The 27,837-nt window shown below is 55.9% G+C and overlaps 2 protein-coding genes across 2 annotated transcripts in view; one reads left to right on the top strand and one right to left on the bottom strand.

Moving 5' to 3' along the window:
• The first annotated feature begins 401 nt into the window (after window positions 1-401).
• Cabp7 (calcium binding protein 7) lies at window positions 402-7,146 on the top strand. Its single transcript, XM_013014265.1, has 6 exons — window positions 402-519; window positions 2,279-2,470; window positions 5,542-5,685; window positions 6,267-6,379; window positions 6,616-6,769; window positions 6,999-7,146. The coding sequence occupies exons 1-6, from the start codon at window positions 402-404 to the stop codon at window positions 7,124-7,126; spliced, it is 849 nt and encodes a 282-aa protein (XP_012869719.1). The 3' UTR covers window positions 7,127-7,146.
• Window positions 7,147-8,393: 1,247 nt separating this feature from the next.
• The window catches only part of Zmat5 (zinc finger, matrin-type 5), a 31,402-nt gene continuing 11,958 nt past the window's right edge, over window positions 8,394-27,837 (bottom strand). The window contains exons 2-6 of the mRNA XM_013014331.1: window positions 20,336-20,486; window positions 14,261-14,323; window positions 13,187-13,267; window positions 11,270-11,381; window positions 8,394-8,594 (exon numbers count right to left, since the gene is read on the bottom strand). Coding sequence (XP_012869785.1) covers window positions 8,465-8,594; window positions 11,270-11,381; window positions 13,187-13,267; window positions 14,261-14,323; window positions 20,336-20,462 — 513 coding nt within the window. The 5' untranslated portion in view covers window positions 20,463-20,486 and the 3' untranslated portion in view covers window positions 8,394-8,464. The remainder of the gene's footprint in view (window positions 8,595-11,269; window positions 11,382-13,186; window positions 13,268-14,260; window positions 14,324-20,335; window positions 20,487-27,837) is intronic.

The following is a 27,837-nucleotide window of genomic DNA, read 5'->3' as shown; positions in this document are numbered from 1 at the left end:
CGGGACCCGGGGTCGGGGCCGGGCCGTGAGACCCCCGGGGCCTGCCCAGCGCTCCGCTTTCCCTGCAGAGCTGGGGGAGGCGCCCGGGAGTCCCCTCCCCCAGACCTCCTGGGGCCCCCAATGGGCCGGAGTTGGGGGGGGCTGTGGGCTGACGACCCCGAGTCTTGGCTTCTTAGGATCCGCGGTCGGCTGCGATCCCCAGCGCTTGACCCTGGCTCTCGGTCCCTTGGGTCCGGGGGGGGGGTGTCTCTGAGACCTGGGGCTCATGGGGCCCGCAGAGTCCGCTGAGGGACCACCGCAGTTGGGGAGGAGGAACCCGGAAAGCAGCCAGGGAGGAAGGTCTTTCCTCGCGGTCTTCCCAAGCCCGATGGGGACCGATCTTGGAGGGGAATCAGATCGGGATGGGGGAAGACCTGAGAGAAAAGGCAGCTGCCACCACTAAGCTCACTGCACCACGGGCCACGAGCCACCTGCTCCTCACCCCCAGCCCCCAAGCTTTTCAGGGGCCCAGGAGACAAGGTCTGGACAGATGGAGGGACGCGCGGGCCCCGGACCTGACCTCAGCGGTTACACTCAGAGTCTAGGTTCTCACCAGTCTGGGCCAAAGCCCAAGATCCAGAGCCTCCTCCAGGGCCTAGGGGAAGGAAGGGACGGGACGAGGGCGAGAAGGCAGCGGATGGGGCATGGGCATCTGTCCTCATCTTCCATCTTCATCCCCTGCATCCCTTGGGCCTTCCCAGACCTCCTGCCTGTTCCCCATTCAAGGCCCTTGCCCATCCCTTCCTCCTGGTCTCCTAAGACAGTGAGTGGTCAATCTGTCTCCGACCTTAGGCAGACTCTGCCTCATTCCCTCCCCTGACTTTCGGCACCCCCAGGATTCTGGAATCCCCAGTGCCAGACCTCCCTGGTTTGCTTCTCTCCTGACCCCCAGTTCTGGAGTGCAGTCTGAGGAAGGGGAGGTGGCAAGCCTGCAGGGTGGGCACAGAGGCCGCAGGCTCCCCTGGGCCATAGAGCAGTTAAGCTGGCAGAAGCCCACGTGTTAGTCACCACCGCCATTCACACTGCTTCGGTGCCGTCCCCTTCTCCTGTGCTAGGAGAGGGGCCCTCATGCCAGGGGGCGCCTGAAGGGCAGAGCCATCCCGATGCTGTCGGGGGGGGGACAGGGGGAGCACGGGCCACAGTGTCTGTGGGCATCCACCGATGAAAGCAAAGTCCTCCTCAACAAACCCCCTTTCTAGTTGCAGAAACCCCCAAAGCTCTCCGCAGGCCTGGGCTCCTTGCGGTGGTCCTTGGATGGTGAGACCGGGTGGAGAGGCTCAGATGCCCCTGCGGCCCCCACTGTCTCTCTGATGTACACTGGGGTGGTCTGGGTAAGACCCAGGCCCTTGATGGGAGGAGATGACTGGTGAAGAAGCCACATGCGCCAGCAAGAGGGAGTGCGGGGGCCTGGGATGCCATAGATCGTCCGTGCCTGCCTGCTGCAGAGCCAGGGCCGGTCAGTCTGCGTGAGGAGAAGGGCCTGGATAGGAAGTGGGGAGCACAGAGTTGAGATGAGGGCTTTCCTAGTCAGGTAGCGCTGGGTCTTAGTCTGCACACTCACGGAGGGACCCTAGGCAATTCCTTGCTTCTCTGAGCCTTGATTTCCCCATCTGTAAAAGGGGGTTGGCATTGCCCTCCCCAGCACTGCTGATGGTCAAGAATACCCAGGGCCTGGCAGTGAGGGGGGAGCCCCAAACATAGCCGGGGAGAGGGAAGAGGGGACCCTGCAGAGGTGAGCCTGGAACATGGGCATAGGGCATGGGCTGAGGTGTGTGGGCTGGGGGACCCCCAGGAAGGTGGGGGACAGGACTGGGTCTGGCAGAGGCACTGGGGGCCTGCGGCCTAGGGGAGCTGTGGATGGGAGTTGGCAGGGTAAGACCATATCTGGACAGAGCTGTCTTGGAGCCCACTTAGTCCTGGTGAGGGAGAGGCAGGGGTTCTTCTACATTCCTTTTCTCTGAACACCCCAATGTCAGCCCACAGCAGAGGCCTCGAGACACCCAGGCAGGCTGGTTCAGAGACATTGGGGGCTAGTGGGGTCCAGAAGATGGAATCCGGGATGGTTGGCAAGAGAGAGGAGAAAGGCAAGGCAGGCAGGAAGGCCACCAGGTTGTCAGTCCAGGCTAACAGTGGAGTCTGGGTTGCAGGGAGCAAATAGGGAGGTCTTTGAGGCAAGGAAAGGCTGGGGAGCCCCCTTCCTGCCCCTGGTCCCTGGGGCCCAACAGTTGCCTCTGCATAGGCCAGGGACTCCGGGATGCTGGGGCCGTGCGGCGCAGAGCCAATGCTGCGGAGCCTGGCAGCCTCTGCAGAGGATGGGCGCTGCCCCCTCCCGTGACCTCCAGCCTGTGTCCCCCTCCGAACTCCATCACCGAGAGAACACGGGCGTCCATGGGGGCCTGCTGGGGACACCGCCCTTACCACAGCTCCGCAGGTTGGGGAGGGGAGCACGGGAGGTCAGGGTGAAGGTGATTGGATTGGGGGGGGTGGAGGAGACAGCATCAGCCTGGAAACCTGGTGGCCCTGCCAGCCCATTCCCGGGCCAGGCAGCCCTATGCCAAGACGGAGCGCACAAGCTTCCCTTGGCCTCGCGGGGTGGGGAGTGGAGTGAGGCTTTCGGGGAAACGTACCCAGCTGCTGGAGCACAGGGACAGTGATGACACCCACCCCGTCAGGGAACCCCACAGAGGCCTGGCCCCAGCCTGACTCCTAGGTGAGGGGCCTGAGGCCCGGAGACACCAGGGCCTTGCTCAGGCCACTTGGCTGCAGAGTGGTGTAGAGCCAGAGTCTAAGCCCAAGCTTTGGGTCCTGGGCCCAGCCAGCAGGCGGGCCAGCCTGGCGTCCCGAGTTCACCCAGTCCTCCTTCTCCTTCCGGCTCTGCCATCTGGGATGAGCTGATTTACAGCATCCACCCCGAGCCAGGCTCAGCCACGGACTTGTATGCCTAATTTTCTTGCTTAATCATCAAGCAAGGCCCATTGTACAGATGAGCAAGTCCCTGCCCAAGGTCACCCTGCCAGGATGGAGGAGAGCTGGGATTTGAACCTGGAGCCCTGTGACACTCCCTGGCTGAGATGGCCCCTGAACTGGGTCTCCATGAGCAAATGGAAGCTGGCGGGAGCCGGGACAGGGCCGTGGCGTAGCCGGCTGTGCTGAGAGGGTGCAGGAAGGGCGCACGAATGGGGAGGTGGCAGGCTGTGGATTTAGCTGGCAAAGGTCAGCCTGTTGTCCGACATGCACCCCAAGATTCACCTGCCCCTTCCTGCCCCCACCTCGGCCTGTCATCTGTTCATGCACCCCAAGATTCAACTACCCTCTGCCGCTGCCCTCCCCATCCTGGCCTCAATTTATCATCAGTTCATTCACCCCAAGATTCACTTGCCCTCTGCCATCCCCCCTCCTAGCCAGAAAAGCTCAGGCAACCCTGGAAGGGAAAGCCACGAGGAAGAGACAGCCTGAACCTCAGCCCACTGCAGGGGAGGGGCAGCTGCCACTGTAGCCTCTCTAACTTGGTACCCCACTTTGAAAACTCCCCAAAGGGCCTCAGACTCAGAAGGATACAGTGCTTGTCCCCAGGCACCTCCAAACCACCTCCACCTCCAACTCCATCTCCTTTTCTGTGGGTGATCCATAGAGCGGGAACCGATTCTGGGGACTGGGCGAGGGATGGGCAGCGCCGGCCTCCCCTTCCTGCCTTCCCTGGGGGCCTGGCTGTGGCCTCTGCTCTGAGTCCTTCCTCGGTCTCTACCTTTTGGCCTTCATTCAGCACGTGTGCGCGGATGTTGTTTCAGGTCATGGGGACAAGTCATGAATGAGGACCTCCATCCCCTAGCCCTTCTCTTATGGTACTCACAGTCCATCGAGGGGGAAAACAGGCTTGTGAGGGGCAGGAAAGAGCCAAAGTTAGCCTGGAGAGGGGCAGGGGATGAGGCAGAGCTGCCATCGGAGTCAGAGTCACCCCTGTGATCAAAACCTAGAAGTAAATCCCGAGAGGGTCTCGGGGGTAGGGGAGAAGGGGGAGAGAGCCAGCCCCCCACATGTATGCATGCATACCTCCCCGTCTGCCACAGACTGGCAGCTGCCCTGAGTCCCCACAGCAGCCTGCTCTGTGCCTCCAGTCACGGGAGCATACTATACTGCCCCCTCAGGAAATGGTTGGACCCCAGAAATGGTTGTTGGTTGTTGGTCTTGCTCAGACTTCTCTGAGTTCAGGACTTGCAGACACCCACAGGTCTGGCTGGGCCCAACCCAGCTGCTTCCCTGGCCCTAGGGCCACTGGTTGAGACGCGAGAGTCTCAGGCCTTACTCATAATGGGCCTGGGGCCCAGGCCATTTGAGCACTAGTTCTGTTTCCACCTGCCCACAAGATCTGACACTGGTGGCAGAGTCTGTGAGGGCTGGGACCTTGGTTCAAGACTCTGCCATGGGCCATGGCTCCCAGTCTGTGGTGGGGCCACCAGGCTGGGCTTCCCTGTCCCCCAGGAGATCCGGGGAACAGCGTCAAAGTATAGGATCCTACTAAAGTTTTAGGGCTCACACTTTTGTAGCAACAGCTTTGAAACCCAGTGAAGCCTGGCCAGCCATTGGGCCTCTTTTGCTGGATCTCTACATGTGGAGTCTCATGTCTGCATAGCACATGTGCATATATGCACGCACGCGCACACACACACACACACACACACACACACACACACACACACATATGCAGCTCCACTCTGCCCTTTGGGTGAACAACTTAGGCAAAAGCCAGGAGACTACCAAGGAAACAAGGAGGACTTTAGGCAGCGGTATTTAGTGGATTGAGTTCTGCCCTGCCCCCAAAGGAAAATACAAAGATGATAGGCTAGGGTCCCCTAACCCAGCCTGTCTGACGTTGTTCTGCCCATTTGGTTGTGGCTATGGAAGAGTTACTCCAGGATTCCAGCCAAGTGCATTGCTGCCCACTGGAGTCATGCAGGTCGTCAGGCCTCGCCCACCCTCTCTGTTCAATGGGGTGGGGACCCCCGCACTGGATCTTCTGTCCCGTTTCTGTCTGATCCCGGGCTGAGGTGATCTGAGCCCAGCCATCAGCTGGAGCCAACTAACAGGTCACTGCAGGCACATGCGGCTGGTGCTCAGAGCTGAGCTGGGAGAGGAAGCCCAGTGGGACGGGGCTGCAGGGGCGGGGGGAGGCTGGAAGGAGCGCGCGCGCGCGCGTGTGTGTGTATGTGTGTGTGCACACGCGTGTGCACTGGAAACCCTTCTCAGAAGCCACCTTGGCCAGCGGGCCCAGCTTCCTCAACCTCCTTGCACCCGCCACACGGGGTCGTCGTGAGCACACCAGGAGAGCCGTGCGTGCTCAGGCCTCAGGGCGGCCATGGTTCCCGGGTCGTGCATTCTCTGCCCGCCAGGAATGCATCCGTGCCCTGACTGGGTCCCCAGCTCTGCAGGCTCTGGGTGGCCCCTCAGATCCTCCCGATCTGTTGGGGACAGGCTGAGGCCCCAGCCTGTTCTTCTCCCCTGCAGAGATCCGTGAGGCCTTCAAAGTGTTTGACCGAGATGGCAACGGCTTCATCTCCAAGCAGGAGCTGGGCACAGCCATGCGCTCGCTGGGCTACATGCCCAATGAGGTGGAGCTGGAGGTGATCATCCAGAGGCTGGACATGGACGGTGAGCATCACACCCCTGCCTCCCTGCCTCTGTCCCCACTGAGCCACTGAGGCCGAGCCTACACCTGGGCTTCTTGGAGCCACCTCAAAGCCCACGGCAGGCTGCAGCATGGTCTGGCTGTTTCTCAGACACAGAGGGTATGACAGTCTTAGTTACGTGGGGTGGGGGGACAACGGCTGCTCCCCCACTCTCTGTAGTCTGAGAAATTTCAAAGTACGACAAAGAAGAAAGCGTGTAATAAACATCCCAGATCCTGTCACCTCAAAGTCATTTAATTGGTTGTTTTTGCCACCTGGCATTTATGAAGGGGCGTGGGGAGCCACAGAGGGTTCTAGCGGACTGGCTGGGCCTCACCTCCTGGCCGTGCTGGCGGCCCACCCCACTCTCCACATCTCCCACCCCCAGGGCCTGTCAGACTTGGTCTCCACACCTGCCAAGAGCTTGGCATGTTCAGTGCTCTAGGCACAGGAGGCGGTGCCAGTCTGAGGTCACATGCACTAGGACTCCATCCCAGACCCTTTGGGAACTAGGGTCCCTGCTCAGTGCGGGTTCCGGCCGGATTGGCTCTGTGCCCACTCTAGGTGACGGCCAGGTGGACTTTGAGGAGTTTGTGACCCTCCTGGGACCCAAGCTGTCTACGTCAGGGATCCCAGAGAAGTTCCATGGCACCGACTTCGACACAGTCTTCTGGAAGGTACAGCCCCAGGCTGGGCGGCCTCGGGGGGGATCCCGGGGCCTGCCAGTGCCAGGCTGTGCTGCGGGGAGCACTGGCCACTCCAGGCTTCCGTCCACATATGTCCTGCCGCCCCAAGGCCCCGGGCTCCCCGGGGAGGCAGGTGTTGGACAGTGGAGTGAGCCGTGGGAAGCAGGGCTCCTGTGGCTGCAGGGTGCTCGGTGGGGATGGCGGTGAGCACTGTCCCCCCCCCCCAGTGCGACATGCAGAAGCTGACGGTGGACGAGCTGAAGCGGCTGCTCTACGACACTTTCTGCGAGCACCTGTCCATGAAGGACATCGAGAACATCATCATGACGGAGGAGGAGAGCCACCTGGGCACCGCCGAGGAATGCCCCGTGGATGTGGAGAGTGAGTGGCCGACCCTGCAGCTCTGAGGCTGGGCTTCCCGGGTTTGTGTGGGGAGACGAGGCCGGGGGTTTGTGAGAATGGCCTGGGGCGGGGGTGGGGGCTCCTGGCCAGCCTCCAGCCTTATCATCATCATCTCTCCCTGGGTGGAGCCTGGGCCCAAGTGCAGGCAGCTCCTGATTCCATCCCTCCCATCCCCTTCTGTCTCCGTGTTCCCGGTGGGCGGCCACAGCCTGCTCCAACCAGCAGATCCGCCAGACATGCGTGCGCAAGAGCCTCATCTGCGCCTTCGCCATCGCCTTCATCATCAGCGTCATGCTCATCGCAGCCAACCAGGTGCTGCGCAGTGGCATGAAGTAGGCGCCGCCTGGCGCATGCAGTGCCGGGCCCGCTGCGCACCACCATCGCCGCCCGCAGCCCTGTCCCTCAGCTGGCTCCCAGGTCCACCACCCACAGGTACTCCAGGGCCTGGACATCTGGCTGCTGCACCCCTCTCGCCCCACAGGCCTTGCATGGAGCTGGGGCCTGGCTGTGGAGGACCTGGAGGTGGCTCTGAGGATGGCCCCCAGGCCCCGCCACCCTGCCCTCACCCAGTGTCTATGTAGCGCTAACTTCCCAATGTCCCAGGGGTCCTGGGAAATGGAGGAATTTAATTAGAGAGGAACTCCCAGCACCCAGCCACTGCTGTGGTCCCTTAGGCAGGACAGGCATCCTGAATCCACAGGGCAGAAGAGGCAGAGGCTGCTGGCCTTCTCCCAGAGAAGGGTCCCTGCCTCTGACCCTCCTTCGGCCCAAACCCAGTCCTCCTCCCCCACACCTGCTGGTGCCCAGCCTGCCGATCTCACGGGCAGTGGCCTGAGATCTGACCTGGGTTTGCCTTCAGAGAACCTCCCCCCTTTTCAGGAAGGGCAGAAGTTTGCAGCGGAGGCAGCATCTTAGATGTTCCCAAGGCCTCCAACCTCCAGGTCCCCCCACCAAAGGCCCTGTAACTAAAGGCTGTATTTCCTCCCCCCACCCCCACCCCGCAGCACAGAACCCAGAACTGGAATCTACTGGGGAGGAAGCAGGGCTGAGGCTGGGAGGGCCTGACTAGCTGAGCAGCCAGGGCACCGAGGCCGTCTAGCTAGAACCTTGGGAGACAACCCGCTGGGCCAAGGAGCTGGTATAACTCAGTGCCGTGAGTGCCAAGAGGCACGGTGAGCCACTCCTCCTGGGGCCCCACTCCTCTGCACCAAATGCTTAATGCCAGCTTGGCACGGGCGACGTGGAGGCTGCGAGTTCTGCCAGTCTGGGATGGCAGATGGAGGCCTGGGGCGCCTCTCTGCAGACTTGGGCTGCTTACCACCCGGGCTGCGGCACAGCCGCACCTCTGCCAGGCTGAGGCTCTGCCCCCTGACCAGGGACGGGGGGATGCAGCTGAGAATACCGGCAGGAGAAACACACACCACCACCAAGACGCTTCCTGTCCAAACATCTGGAAGTTTCCTTGCCCATCTTCTGAAGACAGTGGAATGGGGGCGGGGGGAGCTGCCTGGTGCAGACTGGGACCAGAGTGCAAGTTGGTATGGGGGGCCTGGGGAAGGCCAGGCCCAGAGCCAGGGGGCACAGCAGGAAGGGGGCTCTGAACCCCAGTATGAAAAGTTGTCTTTATTGTGACGGGATAGTTGATTGGGTCAGAGTCTGGTGGGGACTGTGAGCTCAGCCCCACTGGACTCTGGGCTGCAGGGGCCACCCCCCAGGTGGGGGTGCCCGCAGGGAGGGGGGCAACTCCTGGACTGGCGGCCAGCCCATGGGGTACTGGAAGACGGTGGCTCTGATGGGTTCAGCCCTAGAGAGAGAGAGGGCAGAGCATCAGAATGGGCACAGCCTAGACCCAGCACATGCTCCCGGGCCCTGGCCGTGGGGAGGGCCCGCTGTCTGCATGACCTGCTGAAAGACCCCGGAGCCGGCACCTCCCCTCCAGGAACTGAGCCCTAGCAAAAAGCAGGTTTGTAGGCAGACACTGAGCCTCAAGACTGGTCTTGAGAAAATGGAAATAACCTTCGCGTCCACCCGTGGGGGACGAGGGCACACGCACGGCTGTGGCGAGAGTGCCACGCAGCCCGCCTGCTGCACGTGCAGGCAGACTCACCTGCACCTGCACTACCGGGGCAGATGTGCTGGGAGAGGAGAGAGAGCAGCTTATAAAATAATGTATATAGCATGATACTATTTTTGTTTAAAGATATATAACATATATAAATGCATAAAAAAAATCCTGGAAATCACCTTAAAATGTCAACTGGTTCTCTCTGAGTGGTGCAGTTGTGGGTGGGTTTTTTAAATCTACTTTTCAGAAGATTTACAGGCATGCACACCTTTTAAATCAGAAAAAAGTATTGTCTAATTTTTTTTTTTTAAAAAGGTGCCTGGGCCGGGTGCGGGCGGCTCACTCTTGGAACCCTAGCTACTCAGGAGGCTGAGATCTGAGGATTTGTCTGTGAGATTCTTATCTCCAATGAAATCACAGAAGAAGCGGAAGTGGCACTGTGGCTCAAGTGGTAGAGGGCTAGCATGGAGCAAAACGAGCTTAGGGACGGTGCCCAGGCTCTGTGCTCAAGCCTCAGGACCGGCAAAAAAAAAAAAAAAACACCAAAAAACACCAACCCCTAAACTTCCCATGCTACTTGCTCTCCCCAGTCACCTCCCCTGAATGCAGGACGCCACTGGAAGGGCTGCTGGGACAAGGTGTCCTCTGTGTCCAGCCAGCTGACCAGGGCCTTCCCCGACCTGTTCCACGTTCAGACCCCTGCAGACTTGGCCCCTGCGTGGCTTCAGGGCTGTAGTACCTTTCCTGGGGTGGAGCTCTCCAGGGAGTTCATGTCTCCCCATGTTTGCAGCCTCCAATGCACAGTAGGGACCAGGGGGGTCTATGTCCCAAAGCGAGGCCTGGCACCCAAAGGCCATCCAGTTTGCCTGCTTGTTGAAGGACCCATCAGTAGCCATGTGAACAGCACTATTGTAAGCCTAGAGAAACCTGAAAACTCCTCACAGGAGCCCCACTTTGCAGATGAGGAGAATGAGGTGCAAGTGACTTAGGTCGCCCAGACATTGTCCCCTGACACTCCATGGCCCAACCTTCAAGGAAGGGGAGACTCTGGCTTGGACGCCCTGTGGTCAAACCTCAGCAGAAAAAAAGAGGGCCAGGGGCCGGCGGAGGGCGGGGGCGGGGGCAGCGGCCCTGACAGTTTGCCAGGCCTGTCTGGGCCCGAGGGCTTCCGGAGCCCCGCTCGGCCTCTGGGGCTCTGCCCAGGGGACGGGACATCCCCTGCCTGGCGGTGCGCTGCCTGCTGGAAAGCCACACAGCAGCTCTTGACATGATTTATGGCGCCGGGGAGATTTCATAAACTCCACTAGCCGCAGAGAAGGGTGGGTGTGGGGGAGGCTCCGCACAGTGGCTGCGAGGGAGAGCCCCAGCTGCCAGCCAGTCGCCCGCACCCTGTGGGGTGACAGCAGGGCTCCCCCGGGGAGGGTGTGATCCTGGGGACCCCCTGCCTGAGCCTCAGGACGTTTCACAAGCGAAGCAGGCAGATTCCCCAAGCCACTGGCACACAGCGTCTGGGACCACAGCTCAGCACAGTGCTCTGTCTACCTAGTACCCCAACCGAAGGGCATCCTGAGTCGCTAGCCCCCAGCCCGAGCCCATTCCTGAAGCCCCCATAATAGAGGGGCACAGGTGAGTATGCACGGGACTCTGTGGCTTCAACTGGCCGCTCTGCTCTGCGCACAAGGATAGGAGCAGTTCCCTGGCACCTGCCCAGCCACGTCCTTATCAGAAGGAAATAGAGTCTTATGGAGGAGGATGAGCAGAACAGCAGCGCAGGCCCAGAGGGGCATTGGGGAGATTAGGAGGGATAAAGGCACAATCAGAAGAGCCAACAATAGGAAGCAGGGACAGCTCTGGCCGGGATTAGCCTGCTCACGCCTGTGGCCCGCCCGCGCTCCCTCCCTGGCTGCCCTCTGCTCCCGCCTGGCCTGCCCTTCAGGGTCGCTGTGCTGAGGGAATGTGCAGGGGTCACCAGGCCACGCCCTAGGGAGCTCCTGTGTGCCCAAGATTACAAGAACGGCCGGCCAGCTCACCTGGGGGCTCTGACTTGCTGCAGGGGCCGAAGCCTGCCAGGGCCAGGTAGTCCCTGCCTGGTGGGCCAGGCAGCAGAGACCCAGGCAGAAGCCCACAAGGTCTACACCCGTCCCCCCCACGAGGCCCACCGTGTTAACACCTGGTGATGGAGCCTCTGCTCTCCTAAATGTGCCCTCAGGGGTTCACAGATGAGCTACTGAGGTAGGGGACCAGGGAACAGGCACTGGAGGCCACAGTCTAGGGACCCAGGAGCTTCTGAGGTGCCCCACTTAGGGAGCTCTGTGGGAGGGGTCCGCGTTTGGCCCCTGGGCCTGGGCACTTCACACAAAGGACAGTCCATTTGGGGTGTCATTCCTCTGGGAGGGGATGGGTCAGCGCTGTACCTGCTGCTTGGGGTGGAGCTCAGCCGCTTGCTCCTCTTCTCCAGCCAGTCCTCCAGACTGCCCTCAGGGAGCTCAGGGGCATCCACTGGCCACTCCCGGGCCCGCCTCTCCTCTATGGGGACAGGGAGACAGGTGAGGGTCATGATCCCACCTGCCTGAGTCCCTCCCTCCCCTACACAGTGAGAACTGCCAGCCTTGGGGGGCTACAGTGAGCTGAGGGGTGCAATCTGGCCTTCCAGTGCCCCCAGCTCACCCCCGGCTCCATGCTGCTCCCGGAACCACAATCCCTGCTCTGCACCTCATGCTAGGCAATTAGAGGAAACACTAATTTCTCTCTCAAGCCTTGGGGAACTGGAAACAGGACAAAGAACGCAAAGAGCCTTGCTTTCAGGAGAGCCCAAATATGGGGTGCAGGAGCCAACACAGGCTGTAGGATGGGGTAGAGTCTCAGCTCTGCTACTTGTCCAGTTTCTCACCCCGAGCAAGGTAATAAGCTTCTCTGTTTTTTCCTTTGGCCAGTACTTGAGTTTGAACTCAGGGCCTCACGCTTACTCTGCTTATTTGCTTGGCTGGCACTCTACCATGTGAGCCACACCCCCAGCCCAGATTTTGCTGCTTATTTTGGAGATGGTGGCTCGCTGACTCTTCTTCCTGGGCTGGCTTTGAACTATGGTCCTCTGGATCCCAATAGCTAGGATTGCAAGTGTGCGCCGCCAGCACCCAGCTGCCTCTGGTTTTTCTTCTCATATAATGTTTAAACAAAAACAATGCTCACTCACTGAACTAAAACCAAGCAACAAACAGACAAGAGTGTAGAGGCTGGGTAGAAGCAGGTGATGGGGGCAGAAGTCTCCAGGCATACTGGAATGGGGCCTTGGACTAGGGGGAAACAGACCTGTGGCACAATAAGCCCTCTGGGCCAGGTTCTAGGCTAAGAGCAGGCATCATCTCCCTAACCTGTAACAAAGGATTGACAGGACTCTACCTCTAAGAGATGAACCCACCTTCCAAGGCTTCAGGGGAGGTGATCTGGGACCCAAACTGCCAGCCGTCTGGGGCCTCACCTCCCTATCTCCAGGCCCAGTGGCTTATGTGCTCCCTTCCACAAGCCAACCATTCCCCGAGAGCCTGTGGCCAGTGACAGGCCGGAGACACTGCCACTGCCAGGACTTGCTGGCCAGCCCCACAAGGCCTCCCTGCCACTCTGAGAAAGCTCCTGGAAACCCTGCGTGGGTGCCAGGGCCGCAGCCACCACTGTTGGCTCAGGGCGTGGAGCATGCGGATTGTGACTGGGCAGAGGGGGACAAGGCCCACCAGGCGCTGAGGCCAAGCTGCTGGGAAGCCACTGGGTAGTGGAGGAAACAGCAGCCCCCTGGGGCTGTGGGGCTCCCTGGAGGCCCCTGTGCCAGGCGTGCTTCGCTACCTGTTCAGTGAGGGCAGACAGGAGGATGTCCATGAAGAGCATCCAGGCGGGACTTCCGTGTTCTCTAGCTGCAGAGTGAGCAGTGGACCCTAGGGGCAGACCCCAGTTTCCACAGAAGTGGAAATCACTAGACTGGGAGAACCCTGAAGCAGGGTCAGGGTTCACTTTAACGGCTTGGCCCAAGATTGTAGGGGATCTGTGAGGGAGGGGGAGGGGGCTAGGGCACAGGGAAGGAAGGAGGGAGGGAAGGAGGGAAGGAGGGAAGGACAGCCACAAATCACTGCCAGAGCCTGGCCCCAAGGCCGCTGAGGTATAACTTCAGGGCTCCTGGGAGGAAGCCATGTATGTCTGGCCCTGTTCCCAGTTGGGGACTCAGGGATTCCCTGTCCCCCTGGTGGAATGGTGGCTGCCAATGAGGGAGAGGGAAGAGGCACGGGGCCGCTTCCCCAGGTCAAGTGCATTCCTGCAGCATCCCGGTCCCCATGGCAACGCACCCTCCACCTGGATGCTCAGCTCCTGCAGGTCCCGCTCGGACATGTGGGAAAAGCGGCAGTTGGAGCCAAAGTCACACTGGCCTGCAAGGAGAAGACAGAGTTACCCCCCATTTGGGAAGGACCCTCGCCAAGGATGGAGGGCCCCAGGACTTGAGAGCAGCAATCCTAGTTCCGAACAGACTCTTCTGGGGCTGGCACGAAGGCCCTGGCAGCTCTGTCTGTGCAGTTAGTCCATCTCAACCAAGGTGACCAAGGTGTGCCTTGGAATAAGAGCACACTGGCCTTGTCCTCAGCCAGCGCCACCTAGCAGTGGCAAAGGCACATCAGGGCCAAGGCCAGGTCTGTGGGGGAGCCCCGATCTCAGGCCTGATGGCCATCTGAGGCAGCACTGTGTCCCAAGGAGAACAAGGCCATTCACTTGGCTTCCCTGGCTCTGGCTCAACAGCAGGACCTCTCCCCAGTGCTCAGCTCCCTCACAAGCCATGCCAGTGTGGTTTCCTTCTTTGCCTTGGCTGACAGGAAGCTCAGAGACAAACCCTTAGAGTATGTAATAGCAAGATGGCAAATTACCATCCTGGCTTGCTGTTTTAAACTTTGTGCTAGTACTGGAGCTTGAACTCAGGGCCTGCGCACTGTCCTTTAGTTGTTTTTTTTTTTTTTTTCCAAATCTAGCCTTCTGTCACTTAAGCCATACCTCCACTTTGGATTTTTGGTGATTAATTGGAAATAAGAGTCACCGGGATTTTCCTGTCCAGGCTGGTTTTGAAGCATGACCCTCAGATCTGAGCCTCTTGACTAGCTAGAATTACAGGTATGAGCCACTAGCACCTAGCTCCTGAATTTCCCTGTAATCTCCAGAGCTTGCTTGCTCTCAGTGAGCCAATAAAATCACATGGTATATCTGAAGCAACAAAGACCAGCAGAGTTGGCCCAAAGCCAGCTCCTGGGGAGGCCCTGACTGACCACTCGGGCTTGGGAAGGTGGCCAGGGTTGGGTAGACATTCCAGAGATTCACGAAGGCTGTACAGGTGTTGCTGGTTCCCGAGGGGACCGGAGTGCAGCACAGCCCTTTACCTGTCAGAAGGAACTTCCTGCAGGGCCGCTTGTTCTGTTCATCCAGCAAGATGGCGGCGGCATCTGTAAGAGAAAGGAGAGGCTGGGTTCAGATGGCTCCAGCTTCCTCGGTGAGCCACAGAGGCATGGATTCATAAGGAAAGAAAAGAGCTTCCCACGCATGGAGTGTAAGCCAGGGTTGACAGCAGGCCAGGTGGCCAGCCCACCCAGGACACAACAAGGAAGAAGCACTTTGAACTGCTCAAATTGGCAGTTCAAATCTAGGCTGGTAGACAAATCGTGAGATTCTTCTCTCCAATTAGCCAACAAAAAGCTGGCTCCAATTAGCCAACAAAAACCTAGTGAATGTAAGGCCTTGAGTTCAAACCAGATACCAAGAGAAAAAAAAAATCCAGGCACCATGAGACCTTTTTGGTTGCTGTTGTTGTCGTGGGGTTTGAAATCAGGGCCTGAGCACTGTCCTTGAGCTCTTTTACTCAAGGCTAGTGCTCTACCACTTTGAGCCACAGTGCCACTTTTGGTTTTCCTGGAGGTTAATTGGAGATAAAAGACTTTCCTGCCTTGGCTGGCTTCAAACCACCATCCTTAGGTCTCAGCTTCCTGAGTACTAAGATTACAGGCCTGAACCACTGGCGCCGGCTTATACTGTCTTTCTATCCTCCTGTAAATCCCTAATTATAGACCTGGGCCACTAAAAACCCCAGCAGTGGCCCCTAAGCTACATTACCTAATGATAGCATAGCCATCTTGGTTTGTGATGACAAAAATCACCTAACAAGACATATTCCTCAGACTGTATCCCTGCCATTAAGAGACAGACAACTGCTTCAAAATAAAGATTTTTAAAAATCCCAGTGCCCAGGATGCCCAAGGGGCAAGGATGTCTCCACAGACAAGGTTGCGATCACTGCTCTGGTTTATCTTCTGACCCTAGCTGCAGTGCTCAGAGCCACTCCGGATGCTAACCTTAAACTATTTTCCTGTGACTAATCCTACCTCAGCTTTCATCGTATATCTACGGTTTTAAATTCTGTGTGCTTCTTGGTAGAGAAGATTCAAATCTGTGAGTATGCTGGGCACAGCAGTATGTGCCTGTAGTCTTAACTACGCAGGAGGCTGAGGCAGGAGGATGGCCTGAACCCAAGAGTTCATGGCCAGACTGGACAACATAGCAAAACAAAACAAGCTGCATGGCTCACATGGTAGAGTTCCAGTTGAGCACGTACGTGGCCCTGAATTCAAATTCCAGTCCCACCAGTTACTAGGGAGGCAGAGATCTGAAAGACAGTGGTTCTGTCAGGCAAAAAGAGAGATCCCATTTCAATCAATAAGCTGGGCATAGTGCCAGGGAGCTATGATCCCAGCCATGGGGTAAAGCACAATCTCAGTTTGAGGCTGGCCCCAGGCAAAAAACACCAGACTGTATCTGAAAAATAACTAAAGCAAAAATAAGGGGCTAGAAGCAAGGCCCAAGTGATAGAGCATCTACCTAGAAGTGAGGCCCTGAGTTCAAACCCCAGTGCCTTTTTTTTTGGGGGGGGGTCAGTCATGAACTTTGAACTGTGGGCCTCAGCACTTCAGCTCAAGCAGAGCACTCCACCACTTGAGCCACAGCACCACTTCTTGTTTTCTGAGTGGTTTATTGGAGATAGGAGTCTCACTGGCTTTGAACCGTGATCCTCAGATCTCAGCCTCCTGAGTAGCTAGGATTACAGGCATGAGCCACCAGTGCCATTTAAAAAAATAAGAAAAAATGTATATATACATATATATGTATGCATATATATGTATATATGTATTATATACGTGTATATATACACGTATATATATATATCTATATACATATATAAGTAGATATATATATACATATATACATATATAATACACACATATATAGTGCCTAAGGATGGTCCCTAGACACAGAGGCCCTACTAGTCACCTTGGATGAAGGGAAAGGCCAAATTGGACTGGACATTTGCCCACCACCTTCCCTAGAGGCTGCTGGAATACTGGAAAAACTACAGGATTCAGAGTCCTGGAACTCTGAGCTCAAATCCCATGCACATAAGGCCCAGGCAGGTGGCTCAGGCTCTCTCAGACTGCTTCACCCATGAAAATGGGGGGCAATTCCCACCCTGCAGGGTTGCTGCGCACAGCTGGTAAGATAAGGGGTGAAGAACACTTGGCAGAGGAGGCCTGTGGGTCCCAAGCCTGGCAGCATTGTGGAACCATCAGGAAAGCAACAAGGAAGCCATCAAGTGGGGTTGGGCGTGGCCTCGGCATCCAGTTCCTCAGGCCACAGGCATGGATGGCCACCCCTGAGCACCTGCTGAGAAATGGCAGCAGTTCCTTGTTTCTCCCTGTAACCCATTCTGCAGAGGGGAAACGGGTTTAGTGAAATGACTGGCCAAGGGTATCCCATGAGGAGGAGCAGAGCATGAACTCTGCGGCTGGGAGTTTTGAGTTCCGTTTCCATGTAGCTGCTGACATCCTGGGGCGGGTTGATGGTCCCTGCCTTGGGGACCCCTCGCAGCAGGGCAGCTGGTGCTGGGGCCAGGGTGGAGCCAGCAGGGTGGGGAAGGGTCCCTCTGGGACACTCACCAGCTTATCAGATTCCGTCCACCCAGCTGGGACTACAAATGGCACACAGCAGCTCTGCCTGATCTTCCTGGGGGAGGCAGGGTGGTGGAGGGCATGTGGCTATGGGCCAGGACCCTTTAAACTGGCAGAAGTCACGGACAAGGGAGAAGAGTTCCCCACTACCCCCCACCACACTCTGAATCAGGGACACCATCCCTTCCCCGGTCAGGTTCTGCTTCCATTCTTGGGAGCAGTTCTAAGCTCCCAAGGTTGCGAAGCCCAGCCCAGGCCCGTGCAGAGCCTTTGCTGTTCCTTTGGTGTTTAAGGCTCCTCACCATCTGACCCGCTGGTCCTTCTCGCTTCATCTCCCCTAATGAGCAGCTGCCCCCAGAGCCTATGTTTGTTTGCTCAGTCCTTTAGCCATTCAACTCCCAGCCCCTGATCACAGCCTGGGCACCAGGCGCGGTGCCCAGCTGAGGATTTAAGTAGAGAACAAGTCGGAGCTGGTTCTTTCTTCCAGCCCAGCAGCCACATTAATCCACGTGGGTATCAACAGGGTAAACACTGAACATGCCACACGGCCAGATGCCCGGCCCAGGGGACGGAGAGGGTGTCCTAGAGGAGTCGCTGCCCGAGTTGACCTGGGGGCTGGCGTGGGCAGAGGACGGCAGGAAATGCGGACACGTAGTAAGCATGTAGCCAGGGCCAGGCAGAGGCCACACCACGTGGCAGCCAGGTGGGACAGGCTTTTAGATCCTCAGTGAGCACTGGCTGAATGAGCCCATGAAATGAAGGGCCTGAGGCCAACCATTTGGAGAACACACAGACAGTGCTCTTGCTCAGTGGGCCCTCCGGTGCCAGCCACCATGGGATTCTAAGCCCTTGGCACATCCCTGGGAGGTTAGTTCTGTTGCTACGGCTGTTTTGCACATGACAAGATGCAGCCCACACTGCTAGTGACACTTTGGGACCGATGGCTGAGTATGCCGGCTCCATGGCTCCTCACCATGGCTGGTGGTTCCTCAGCTTCTGAGGCTCAGGAACTTATCCAAAGCCATGGTTCTAGGGTAGACTCAATGGAGTTCTCAGCCTGGTCTATACAGTTGCTCAGGGTAAGCTGAGTGTAGGCTGTCCTAGAAAAGCCATTTTTAAAAAATAATATTAGGGGCTTAAACTCAGAGCCTCAACTACTTGAACCATGCCTCCGGTCTTTTTGTTTGTTTATTTATTTATTTATTTTGCCAGTCCTGGGACCTGAATTCAGGGTCTGGGCACTGTCCCTGAGCTTCTTTTTGCTCAAGGCTAGCACTCTACCACTTGAGCCACAGCACCACTTCCAGCCTTTTCTGTTTAATGTGGTACTAAGGAATTGAACCCAGGGCTTCAAGCATGCTAGGCAAGTACCCTAACACTAAGCCACATTCCCAGTCCCCCCCACACACACACGTTGTTGTTTTTTTTTTTTTAAATAGAGTCTAGTGCTTTTGCCTGAGACAGTTCCAGACCAATATACTCCTATCTCTGTCTTCCAAGAAACTAGGATTATAGGCATGTACCTACATGCCCACCCTTCCTGGAAACGCCTCCTGAGGAAGAGGAAAGAGCTCCAATGCCAGTCTGACGAGCAGCAGCTGAGGATCTAGGATAAGACAACGCACTGGTCACCATCTGTCAGTAGGGGCTCCACGGCCGGCCTCCCTTGCAGAGCTGTTCTAAGGGGTGAGAAGGTACTGAGAAGTCACGAGCCCTACTGAGGGGCTCATGGCACCTGCTTTTTCGCCTTTTCTAGAAGTAATTCAGCCCTCCAGCTAGGACCCAGCTACTCTTGCTTTAGACTGGGACCAGTGCAAATACCAGGGGATCTTGGCCCAGCTGAGATAGGCCACAGTCCTCACTGGAGGTGGAAACGGGCAGTCTCTGTTTGATTCCAAGGCCAGAGGCTTCCTGGGTACCCAGAGGCAAATGAAAAACTGTGGCAAGCAGCCGGTATGCAGCAAGCACTCAATGAATGCATCTTCCCTTCTCATAAGTTCTAGATCTCGGACCCAGGAGCCCAGATTCCCTTCGCTTCCATTCGTCTGAGGCTCAGTTCCTTCCTTCTGGGATCTGGGCTCTGTCCTGAAATCTTGCTCCCAATATATGGAAACTGACTCCACCCCATCTCATTCTTGGGATGATTCGTGTACCCCTGCTGCTCTGTCAAGCTCCCTCTCCTTTCAGCCTGCTCAGCACAGCTCCCCATTCCCCTGGGAGGGAGAGGGGGCTGCCTTGCGCACCCTCTCTCCCTTCCTTTCTCCCTCCCTCCACTGACCTCAAGCCAGTTGGGCCATAACCCCTTCTTACACCCCACCTTGCCCACAGCAGGGTCCTCAAAAGGTTGCCTAAAGGATTCAGGCCATGGGGCTGGGAAGGTGGCTCAGTGGTAGAGCGCTTGCCTTGCATGAGGCCGTGGGTTCAATTCCTCAGCACCACATAAGCAAAAAGAAAAAAGCCAGAAGTGGCGCTGTGGCTCAAGTGGTAGAGGGCTAGCCTTGAGCTGAAGAGCTGAGGGACAGCACCCAGGCCCAGAGTTCAGGCCCCACGACTGGCCCCCCCCCCCAAAAAAAGGATTCAGGCCCCACCACTCTCTTCTCATGAGCTATACCGTCTCCCTCTGCTTCCCCAGCAGCGGCTGCAGTGGGGTACTCCTAGCTGCTTCTTGTTTGCCTACCTTCAGAACCTACCAGAATAGAGTTGATGGCCTCTCCCGCTATTCCAGCGAGAGGCTCAAACCTGGCCTCTGGGGACAGGCCTCTTCCACCCCCACGGCGGTCCACAGTGTGTGGAGCACAGAGCCCTGGGTAAGGCGGCTGAGGAACAGCTCTCTGGTGGTGGTTCCTCTGAAGGAGAGAGGCCTGGTCAGTCTCCCTCTCCAGTCCTGGGGCTTGAGACTTTGTGCTCCAGGCTAGCACTCTACCACTTAAGCCACAGCTCCACTTCTAGCTTTGGGGTTTGGATTTTGTTTTTTTGAGTTAACTGGCGATAAGTCTCATATGCTTTCCTGCCCAGGCTGGCTTCAAACTGAGATCCTCAGATCTCAGCCTCCTGAGTAGGAGGCATGAGCCAGCGAAAGGAGTGCTCTCTTGGGCTGGGAGCGTTGCTTAATGGCAGAATGCTTGCCTCGCATGCATGAAGCCCTGGGCTTGATTCCTCAGTACCATAGACACAGAAAAAGCTGGAAGTGGTGCTGTAGCTCAAATGGTAGAGAGCTAGTCTTGAGCAAAAAGAATCTTGGGGACAGTGCCCAGGCCTTGAGTTCAAGCCCCAAGACTGACAAAACAAATACACAAACAAGGAGTTTTCTCTCCTTTTGTTTTTTCCATGTCTTTTCTCTGGTGCTGGGGACCCAGCCCAAGGCTTTGCAGGGACTAAGCCCTAAGCTCTCCTCCCAGCCCTTCAGGCCAGGGCCCAGGCCATGTCAATGCCCACAGTGGTGCCGAGCCCTCGCACACTCACCCCGGAACATGTCGTACCACACCTTCTTGGCCTTGAGGTGCTGCAGGCCGTTCAGGTGCTTTTTCCGGTTGTGGAGGTTGTCCTGGAAGGAGCGGTCACAGTAGTCGCAGAAGTATCGCTTCCCCATGGCCACCCGTGCCAGGTGCAGCAGCTACCAGGGAAACCACAAGGTGCTTGGTCAGACCATAAGGAACAGCTTGCCAGGCCCAAGGGTCAGGCCCGAGACACAGCTTTCCTTAAGGACGTCCACCCCATTATGCATCTTTAGTGCCAGTGTTTAGGGCCTATCTGGGCTGCACACTTCTTTTTTTTTTGGTTGGTCCTAAGGCTTGAACTCTGGGCCTGGGCACTGCCCCTCAGCTCTTCAGCACAAGGTGAGCGCTCTACCACTTGAGCCACAGTACCACTTCCCATTTTCTGGTGGTTTATTGAAGATAAGAGTCTCACAGGGGGGCTGGGAAGGTGGCTCAGTGGTAGAGCGCTTGCCTTGCATGCATGAGGCCCTGGGTTCGATTCCTCAGCACCACATAAGCAAAAAGAAAAAAGCCGGAAGTGGCGCTGTGGCTCAAGTGGCAGAGCGCTAGCCTTGAGCTGAAGAGCTGAGGGACAGCGCCCAGGCCCAGAGTTCAGGCCCCATGACCGGACAAAAAAAAAAAAAAAGAGTCTCACGGACTTTTCCCGCCCAGGCTGGCTTTGAACTGTGATAATCAGATCTCAGGCTCCTGAACAGCTAGGATTACAGGCGTGAGCCACCGGCGCCCGGCTCTTATGCATGCTTCTTTGTTTTTTGCTGGTTGTGGGGCTTGAACTTGGCTGGGTGCTATCCCACAGCTCGTGTGCTCTACCACTCTGAGCTGCAACTCCACTTCCAGTTTTTTGATTTTTGTTTTGCTTTGTTTTGTTGCCAATCCTGAGACTTCAAGTCAGGGCCTGGGCACTGTCCCTGAGCTTCTTTTTGCTCAAGGCTAGTGCTCTACCACTTGAGCCACAGTGATACTTCCAGCTTTTTCTGTTTATGTAGTACTGAGAAATTGAACCCAGGGCTTCATGCATGCGAGGCAAGCACTCTACCACTAAGCCACATTCCCAGCCCCAACTTCCAGGTTTTGTTTTGTTTTGGTTGTGGCACTTGAACTCTGGACCTGGGCACTGTCCCTCAGCTCTTTAGCTCAAGGCTAGCACTCTACCACTTGAACCATAGCACCACTTCCAGTTTTCTGGTGGGTTATTGGAGATGAGTCTCATGGACTTTCTTGCCCGGGTTGGTTTTGAACCATGATCCTCAGATCTCAGCCTCCCGAGTAGCTAGGACTACAGGCACTGGTGCCAGCTAACTTCCAGTTTTTTGACTGGTTAATTGGAGATCAGAGTCTTGCAGGGACTTTTTTTTTTTTTTTTGGGTCCAGTCATGGGGCCTGAACTCAGGGCCTGGGTGCTGTCCCTCAGCTCTTCAGCTCAACCACTTGAGCCACAGTGTCACTTCTGGCTTTTTTTCTTTTTGCCTATGTGGTGCTGAGGAATGGAACCCAGGGCCTCAGGCATGCAAGGCAAGCGCTCTACCACTGAGCCACCTTCCCAGCCCCTTGCAGGGACTTTTCTGTGTGGGCTGGCTTCAAACTGCAAACTTCAGATCTCAGCCTCTTGAGTAGCTAGGATTGTAGTGTGAGCCACCGGCATTCAGCTAACACTTTGTTGGGTTTTTTTTTTGGGTGCCTATCATAGGACTTAAACTCAGGGCCTGAGCACTGTCCCTGAGCTTTTATGCTCAAGTCTAGACCTCTACATTTGAGCCACAGCTTCACTTCCAGCTTTACTGGTGCTTAATCGGTGATAAGAGTCTCAGACTCTTTCCTACCTGGGCTGGCACCCTCAGATCTCAATCTTCTGAGTAGCTAGGACTAAAAGTGTGAGCTACCAATGATCAGCTCTGAGCACTTTTGATGTCCAGGTTCCAACCCCAGCAGCTAACACAGAACCTTAGCAGAAGAGGCCCGGTCAGGCTGGAGGCTTGGTGCCTTCAGCGCGCCCTCTGGCCAGCCTCCCTCATCCCCCATCCCTCTCTGACCTCTCCATGTTGGCCTCCTCTGCTCTCCACACATGCCAGGCACATGGCCACCTATGTCATTTGCACGTGTTGCCCCTAGGCCTGGGTTCCCTCCCATAGGTCCCTGCCACGCCTGCTCGCTCAGTCCTTCCATCTTCGCTCCATGCTACCTCGACAGTAATCTACTTTATGTACTTCATGTAAAAATCACAGAACCCTCCCCTTAACTGCCCCACTCCCTGATTTGCTCTCCTCTCTGCACTTACCCCCTTTGAAGTAACAAACTCCTTATTTTATTTATAGGTGTTTTTTGTTTCTTTGCTTTGTTTTTGTCAGTAGTGGGGCCTGAACTCTGGGCCTGGGTGCTGTCCCTGAGCTTTTCAGCTCAAGGCTAGTGCTCTACCACTTGAGCCACAGTGCCACTTCTGGCTTTTCTGCTTCTGTGGTACTGAGGAATTGAATCCAAGGCTTCATGAATGCAAGGCAAGCACTCTACCACTGAGCCACCTTCCCAGCCCATGTTTATGGTTTTTCTCCCTCAAAAATCCATCAAGGCAGTAACACACACACACACACACACACACACACACACACACACACACACACACATTCTCTCTCTCTCTCTCTCTGTTTATTGCTGGACTTCCAGAGCCTAAAATGATGCTTGGTGCAGAGCAAGTAATGGATGAATTAATTCTCATTTTCCCTTTGCAACAACTAAGGTTCAGAGGGAGAAAGTGATTTGCGGGCCACAAAGCTAGCAAACTGAACACCAGTGCAGGTCCCCCATATCATGCTGCTACGTGTCCTCTCTCCTCCAGCCAGCTTCATGCTTTGGGAAGCCAGGGGCCTAGGCATCAGGCCTGATGAGGCTACTCCATTCTTGGGGGGCAGGATCCCACCAGCCTCACAGGGAATGAGAATAGGATAGGGTCTTAAGATGCCCAAGCCATGGTTACCAATAGCCACCCTTGCGGTCTCAACCTGCAGCTCAAGCTGGGGGATGATTCTGTGTCCCCAGGCCCCCGGGTCAGTGTCATATGACTTGAGGAGAAGGTCAATTGGAGGTCATCAATTAGGACCTAGCTCAGCATGGTGCTTCGGGTCTGCTGCTCCTCTGCCTAGAGCAAGCTCCCGAAGCTCAGAGGAAGGTGGGCATGAGATCAGAGGTGGCTGCTAGCCTCCCTTCACATGGCATCTAAAGCTGATACTGGGACCTGACCATAGAGCCGATGGACAGGAGGAAGAGGCCGAGCCAAGCAAGTACCTGGGAAGTCTGGGCAGCCAAGCAGGCTGACGGAGAAAATCGCTCCTGTAGCAGTCCAGGGACGCCAGCCACTAAGTCAGGGGCTGTAATGGGAGCAGGAACAGCCAGCCATTCCAAATGAAAATGTCTATAACCTCTCTTCTGCCATCACTGCCGAGAAACCACTTTCCAGACACACGAATTTGATATATTAAATTTGGCAGCTCTAATACACTCCGTCTTGCCAATAAACTTATAGGAATTGGACTGAAATTGTTAGAGATGAACGTTTAACGGCCGAGTGCTTAACCAAGCCATTCAGGAAGCTTGAAGCTCCAAGAAGCTGCTGGCTCAGGAGAGTAACGGGGAAGGGGGCACAGGGTGTCCCCCTGGAGACCAACATAGAGCAGTAGCTCTGCAGCAGACTGTGCTGGATCAAATCATACAGGAGCTGGCTGTGGACCTTGGGCAAGTCATTGCTCCTCTTTAGGCCTCTCTTTGACCAGGGGATGGGCAACAAAGGACCTAAATGATCAAATGATTGCTTCAGGAGTGGTGGAGAGAAGTTTGCTAATGCAAATGGATGATTAAGGCTGGTAGAATACTTGCCTAGCATTTGAGGCCCTGGGTTCCCTTGTCAGCACCCCAGAAAAGTTCTTTATTAGTTTAAAAAATAACACTATTAGCTGGGTACTGTTATCTTATGCCTATAATCGTAGCTCTTCAGAAGGCCAAGATCTAAGGCTTAAGGCTCAAGAGTACCTTGGGGAAAAAAGTCCATCTAAAAAGCAAAATGCCAGACTGGAGGCATGGCTGAAGTTGAAGAATGAAAGTTGAATGAAAGGCATTGTGTTGAAGCCCTGGCATATGCACTCATGCTCGCTCGTGCTCTCTCTCTCTCTTACACACACACACACACACACACACACACACACAAGCATGCGTGCAAGAGAAAGAGAGAGAGAGAGAGAGAAAGAGAGAAAAAGAGTCAGCTGGACTTGAACTCAGGGTCTGGGTGCTGTCCCTGAGCTCCTTCACTCAAGGGTAGTGCTCTACCACTTTGAGCCACAGCTTCACTTCTGATTTTCTGATGTTCAGAGGAGGTAAAAGTCTCATGGACTTTCCTGCCCAAGCTGGCTTTGACTGTGATCCTTACATCTCAGCCTCCTAAGCAGCAGGATTACAGGCGTGAGCCACCAGCGCCTGGCTGGATCCATTGTTAATGTTTCTTATCAAGCAAGGGCTCAGTAAAGGCTACTGTCTATGGAGGTAGTGGTTTATTGAACACCTACTATCTGTTAACACTAGAATAAGAGCTTCACTGGCATCAGCTCATTTAACCATCAAGACAATCTGTGGGGCAGGCCTGTGATGTCTTTTCAGACAAGAGCCTTGAGGCTCTGGGAAGAGAAATGTCTTGGTGAAGGTCATGCTGTTAGAAGGTAGCCAGGCTGGCTTAGAACCTAGACAGAGAGGCCTAACCTCCAAATCTCTTAGCCAGTGTCCTCTCCAAAAAAAATCAACCTGATGGCAGCTTTCCTTTATGAACCATGCATCACACCTCTAGGACCATGCTGCTATACATTTATAAACCCATTTACAAATGAGGAAACTGAAGCTTAAGGAGGTTCTGTGAGGTACCGTGGGTCATGACATTGGAAGAACAGACCTTGGGGTGAGAAAGTTTAAGTTCATGCTGCCTATAAACTGTCCTAAACACAAGCCCACTAGGAAATCAAGGCCACCTGCCCCTCTGCTGGCTCTGCCCAATAGGCTGCACACACCCATAGCCAGGCAAATCAGCCAATGGCTCCATCTACGTTCTCACTACTGCCCCAGCTGCCCACCCACCCCTCCTCTGGCCTATGGGAAATGTCTGGCCACCCTGGACTGTTCACAGGGCCCCACATTCTAGTCCTGGCTCTGCCAGGTCTGGCTGTGGCTGTGCGTTGTGATGTGTCAGGTGGGTGGTTGGGCCAGGTCATCGCTAAAGGCCTCTGCAGGTATCTGGTGGTCAGCTGAACAGATGCTCACAACAGGACTTTGCACTCTCTCATCACTGCTGGGACAGGACTGAGCGGCAGACCTCTGACAGCCTTCCCTGCGTGTGCAGAAAGGTCACTTAGGACAAGGGTTAGGAGCTGAGTTGGCATTAGGGTTTCCATCCAGACAGGGGCCATTGCTTTCTAAGTGCATAGTGATATTTAAGTGCTGACAGTGTTTTCCTGCTATAAAAACTAGGATGATGCTGGGCCTATAATCCTAGCTACTCAGAAGGGTAAGATCCAAGGCTTGAGGTTCAAAGCTAGCCTGGGCAAGAAAGTCTGTGGGATGTATATCTCCAATTAACTACCAAAAAGCTAGAAGTAGAGCTGTGGCTTGAGTGGTGGGGTGCTAGCCTTGAGCAATAAAAGCCCAGAGACAGTGCCAAGACCCTAAATTCAAGCCCCAAAACTAGAGTGTGTGCACACAGACGTGCACACATGCATGTGCACGCGCTCACACACTCACACACACACACACACGAATTAGGATAACAACAGCCTCTCCGGTGGTTGTCTGAGGATCTACGCATCCATATACACAGGTAGCAGGTAGCACAGGGCTGGGCCTATAGGAGAAACACCAGAAAAGGACAGATGCCGTCAGGTTGATTTTTCTGGAGAGGACTCTGGCTAACAGAACCACCATCATTACAAGGGTCTCCAGGAAACAAAGGCTCAGACAAGAAGCAGGATGCCAGCCTGAGTGGGGTTAGTGGAGCCACTCTGGGGATAAGCAAAGGGAGGCCAGGGCCCAGCACAAGAGGCAAAGCTGGCAATGGAAGCTCAGCCCTGTGGTGGGCCCAGACGTCTGTCCTGCATGACAGCCCCACTGCCCAGGATGCCACTGGGGACCCAGGACTTCTGCCTGGGCAGGAGCTGACCTTTAGCAAGATGGCCTCCCCACACATGAACTCCTAGACTCCTGATCTAGCTGCCTCCCTTCAGGGGCTTGTGTGCACCTTAGGAAAGGGGTCGGTATGCAGAAACCACTGAGAGACATACACGTGGAAAGCAACACTGGCCTGGTTTCGGCCACATTCCCCAGCCAGGCGTCCCTGCACAAAGCACACCCTGCTCACTGCACGCAGCAGCCCTGAGCTGCAGGAGAGGGGGCAGCTGGGGCGTCTACATGCGGCCTAGCAGCAGCATGGGGTGCTGACTAAGCTGGCCTTCTCCGCCATGATTCATCCTCATCCTCCAAGGATGGTTGAGTTTGCAGCCTGTGAGCCAGGCTCTAACCGGAACACAGAATGACCTAGCTGCACTCCCCCACCAAGGACACGGGTGGTGCCAACCCCCTTCCAGAGATCAGGCCCATGGCTGTGACAGTGGATGCTGGCTCCCAGGGCTCCGCCAGGTGCCCGGCCTGCCTCCTCGTGGCCCAGGGGCGTCAGGCAAGCTAGAGGGACAGTGCCCTGGGACCACACCGGTCTGAGTTCCAATCCCAGTGACCTCCGGAAAGTCATTTCATGTCTCACCATCTGCTGTTGTCTAGGAAAGAAGAATCCCATGCAGCTGAGACCTCACCGAGGGCCACAGCCATCCCTCGGTGCACATGGGGACAGCTTCCAGGACCCCAGCAATACTAGAGTCCTCCAATGCTCAAGTCCTTTATGTAAAAGAGCGTGGTATTTATACACACGTCCTCCTGAACGCTAGAAATCATCTCTAGGTTATTTATAACACCCAGTAAGTGTAAATGTTGTTGCACTGTATTGTGTAGATAATAATGGCAAGGAAAAATTCTATACATATTCAGCATACTTTTTTTCCCCTGAATACTGGCTGAGTGCACGGATGTGAGACCTGTAGGCACGGGCTCCCAAAAGCACACTCAGGTCCCTGGCACACAGCGTGTGCTCAGGAATGGCACGCATCCCTCACTCCCTGACCAGCAACTGAAAACTGCAGTCAAGTCCCCAGCTCCTCTTACACCCAGCATGCCTCACTTCCCCACGTGCCGGCTTACTGTCCCACGAGCCGGCCTCTCCCACCACAGCACAGGCTCAAGAGCAGAGCCCTGTCTGTCTGGCTGGCTGTCTGTCTGTTTGTACAAGTGCTGCTCCTCAGCAGCGGAAACCAAGCTTGTAAAATGACGAAGCAAGATGAGCTGGGAAGGTGGCTCAGTGGTAGAGCGCTTGCCTTGCGTGCCTGAGGCCCTGGGTTC

This window comes from Dipodomys ordii, unplaced genomic scaffold (assembly GCF_000151885.1).
Source record: "Dipodomys ordii isolate 6190 unplaced genomic scaffold, Dord_2.0 Scaffold23, whole genome shotgun sequence".
Lineage (NCBI taxonomy): Eukaryota > Metazoa > Chordata > Mammalia > Rodentia > Heteromyidae > Dipodomys > Dipodomys ordii.
This window is presented reverse-complemented; position numbering and strand designations above follow the sequence as displayed.

Coding starts and splice junctions, on each gene's coding strand:
- Cabp7 (XM_013014265.1), top strand. CDS start 402: ATGGGGGAAGACCTGAGAGAAAAGGCAGCTGCCACCACTAAGCTCACT. Junction 5,686..6,266: donor CCAGAGGCTGGACATGGACG/GTGAGCATCACA, acceptor TGCCCACTCTAG/GTGACGGCCAGGTGGACTTT. Junction 6,770..6,998: donor ATGCCCCGTGGATGTGGAGA/GTGAGTGGCCGA, acceptor GGGCGGCCACAG/CCTGCTCCAACCAGCAGATC.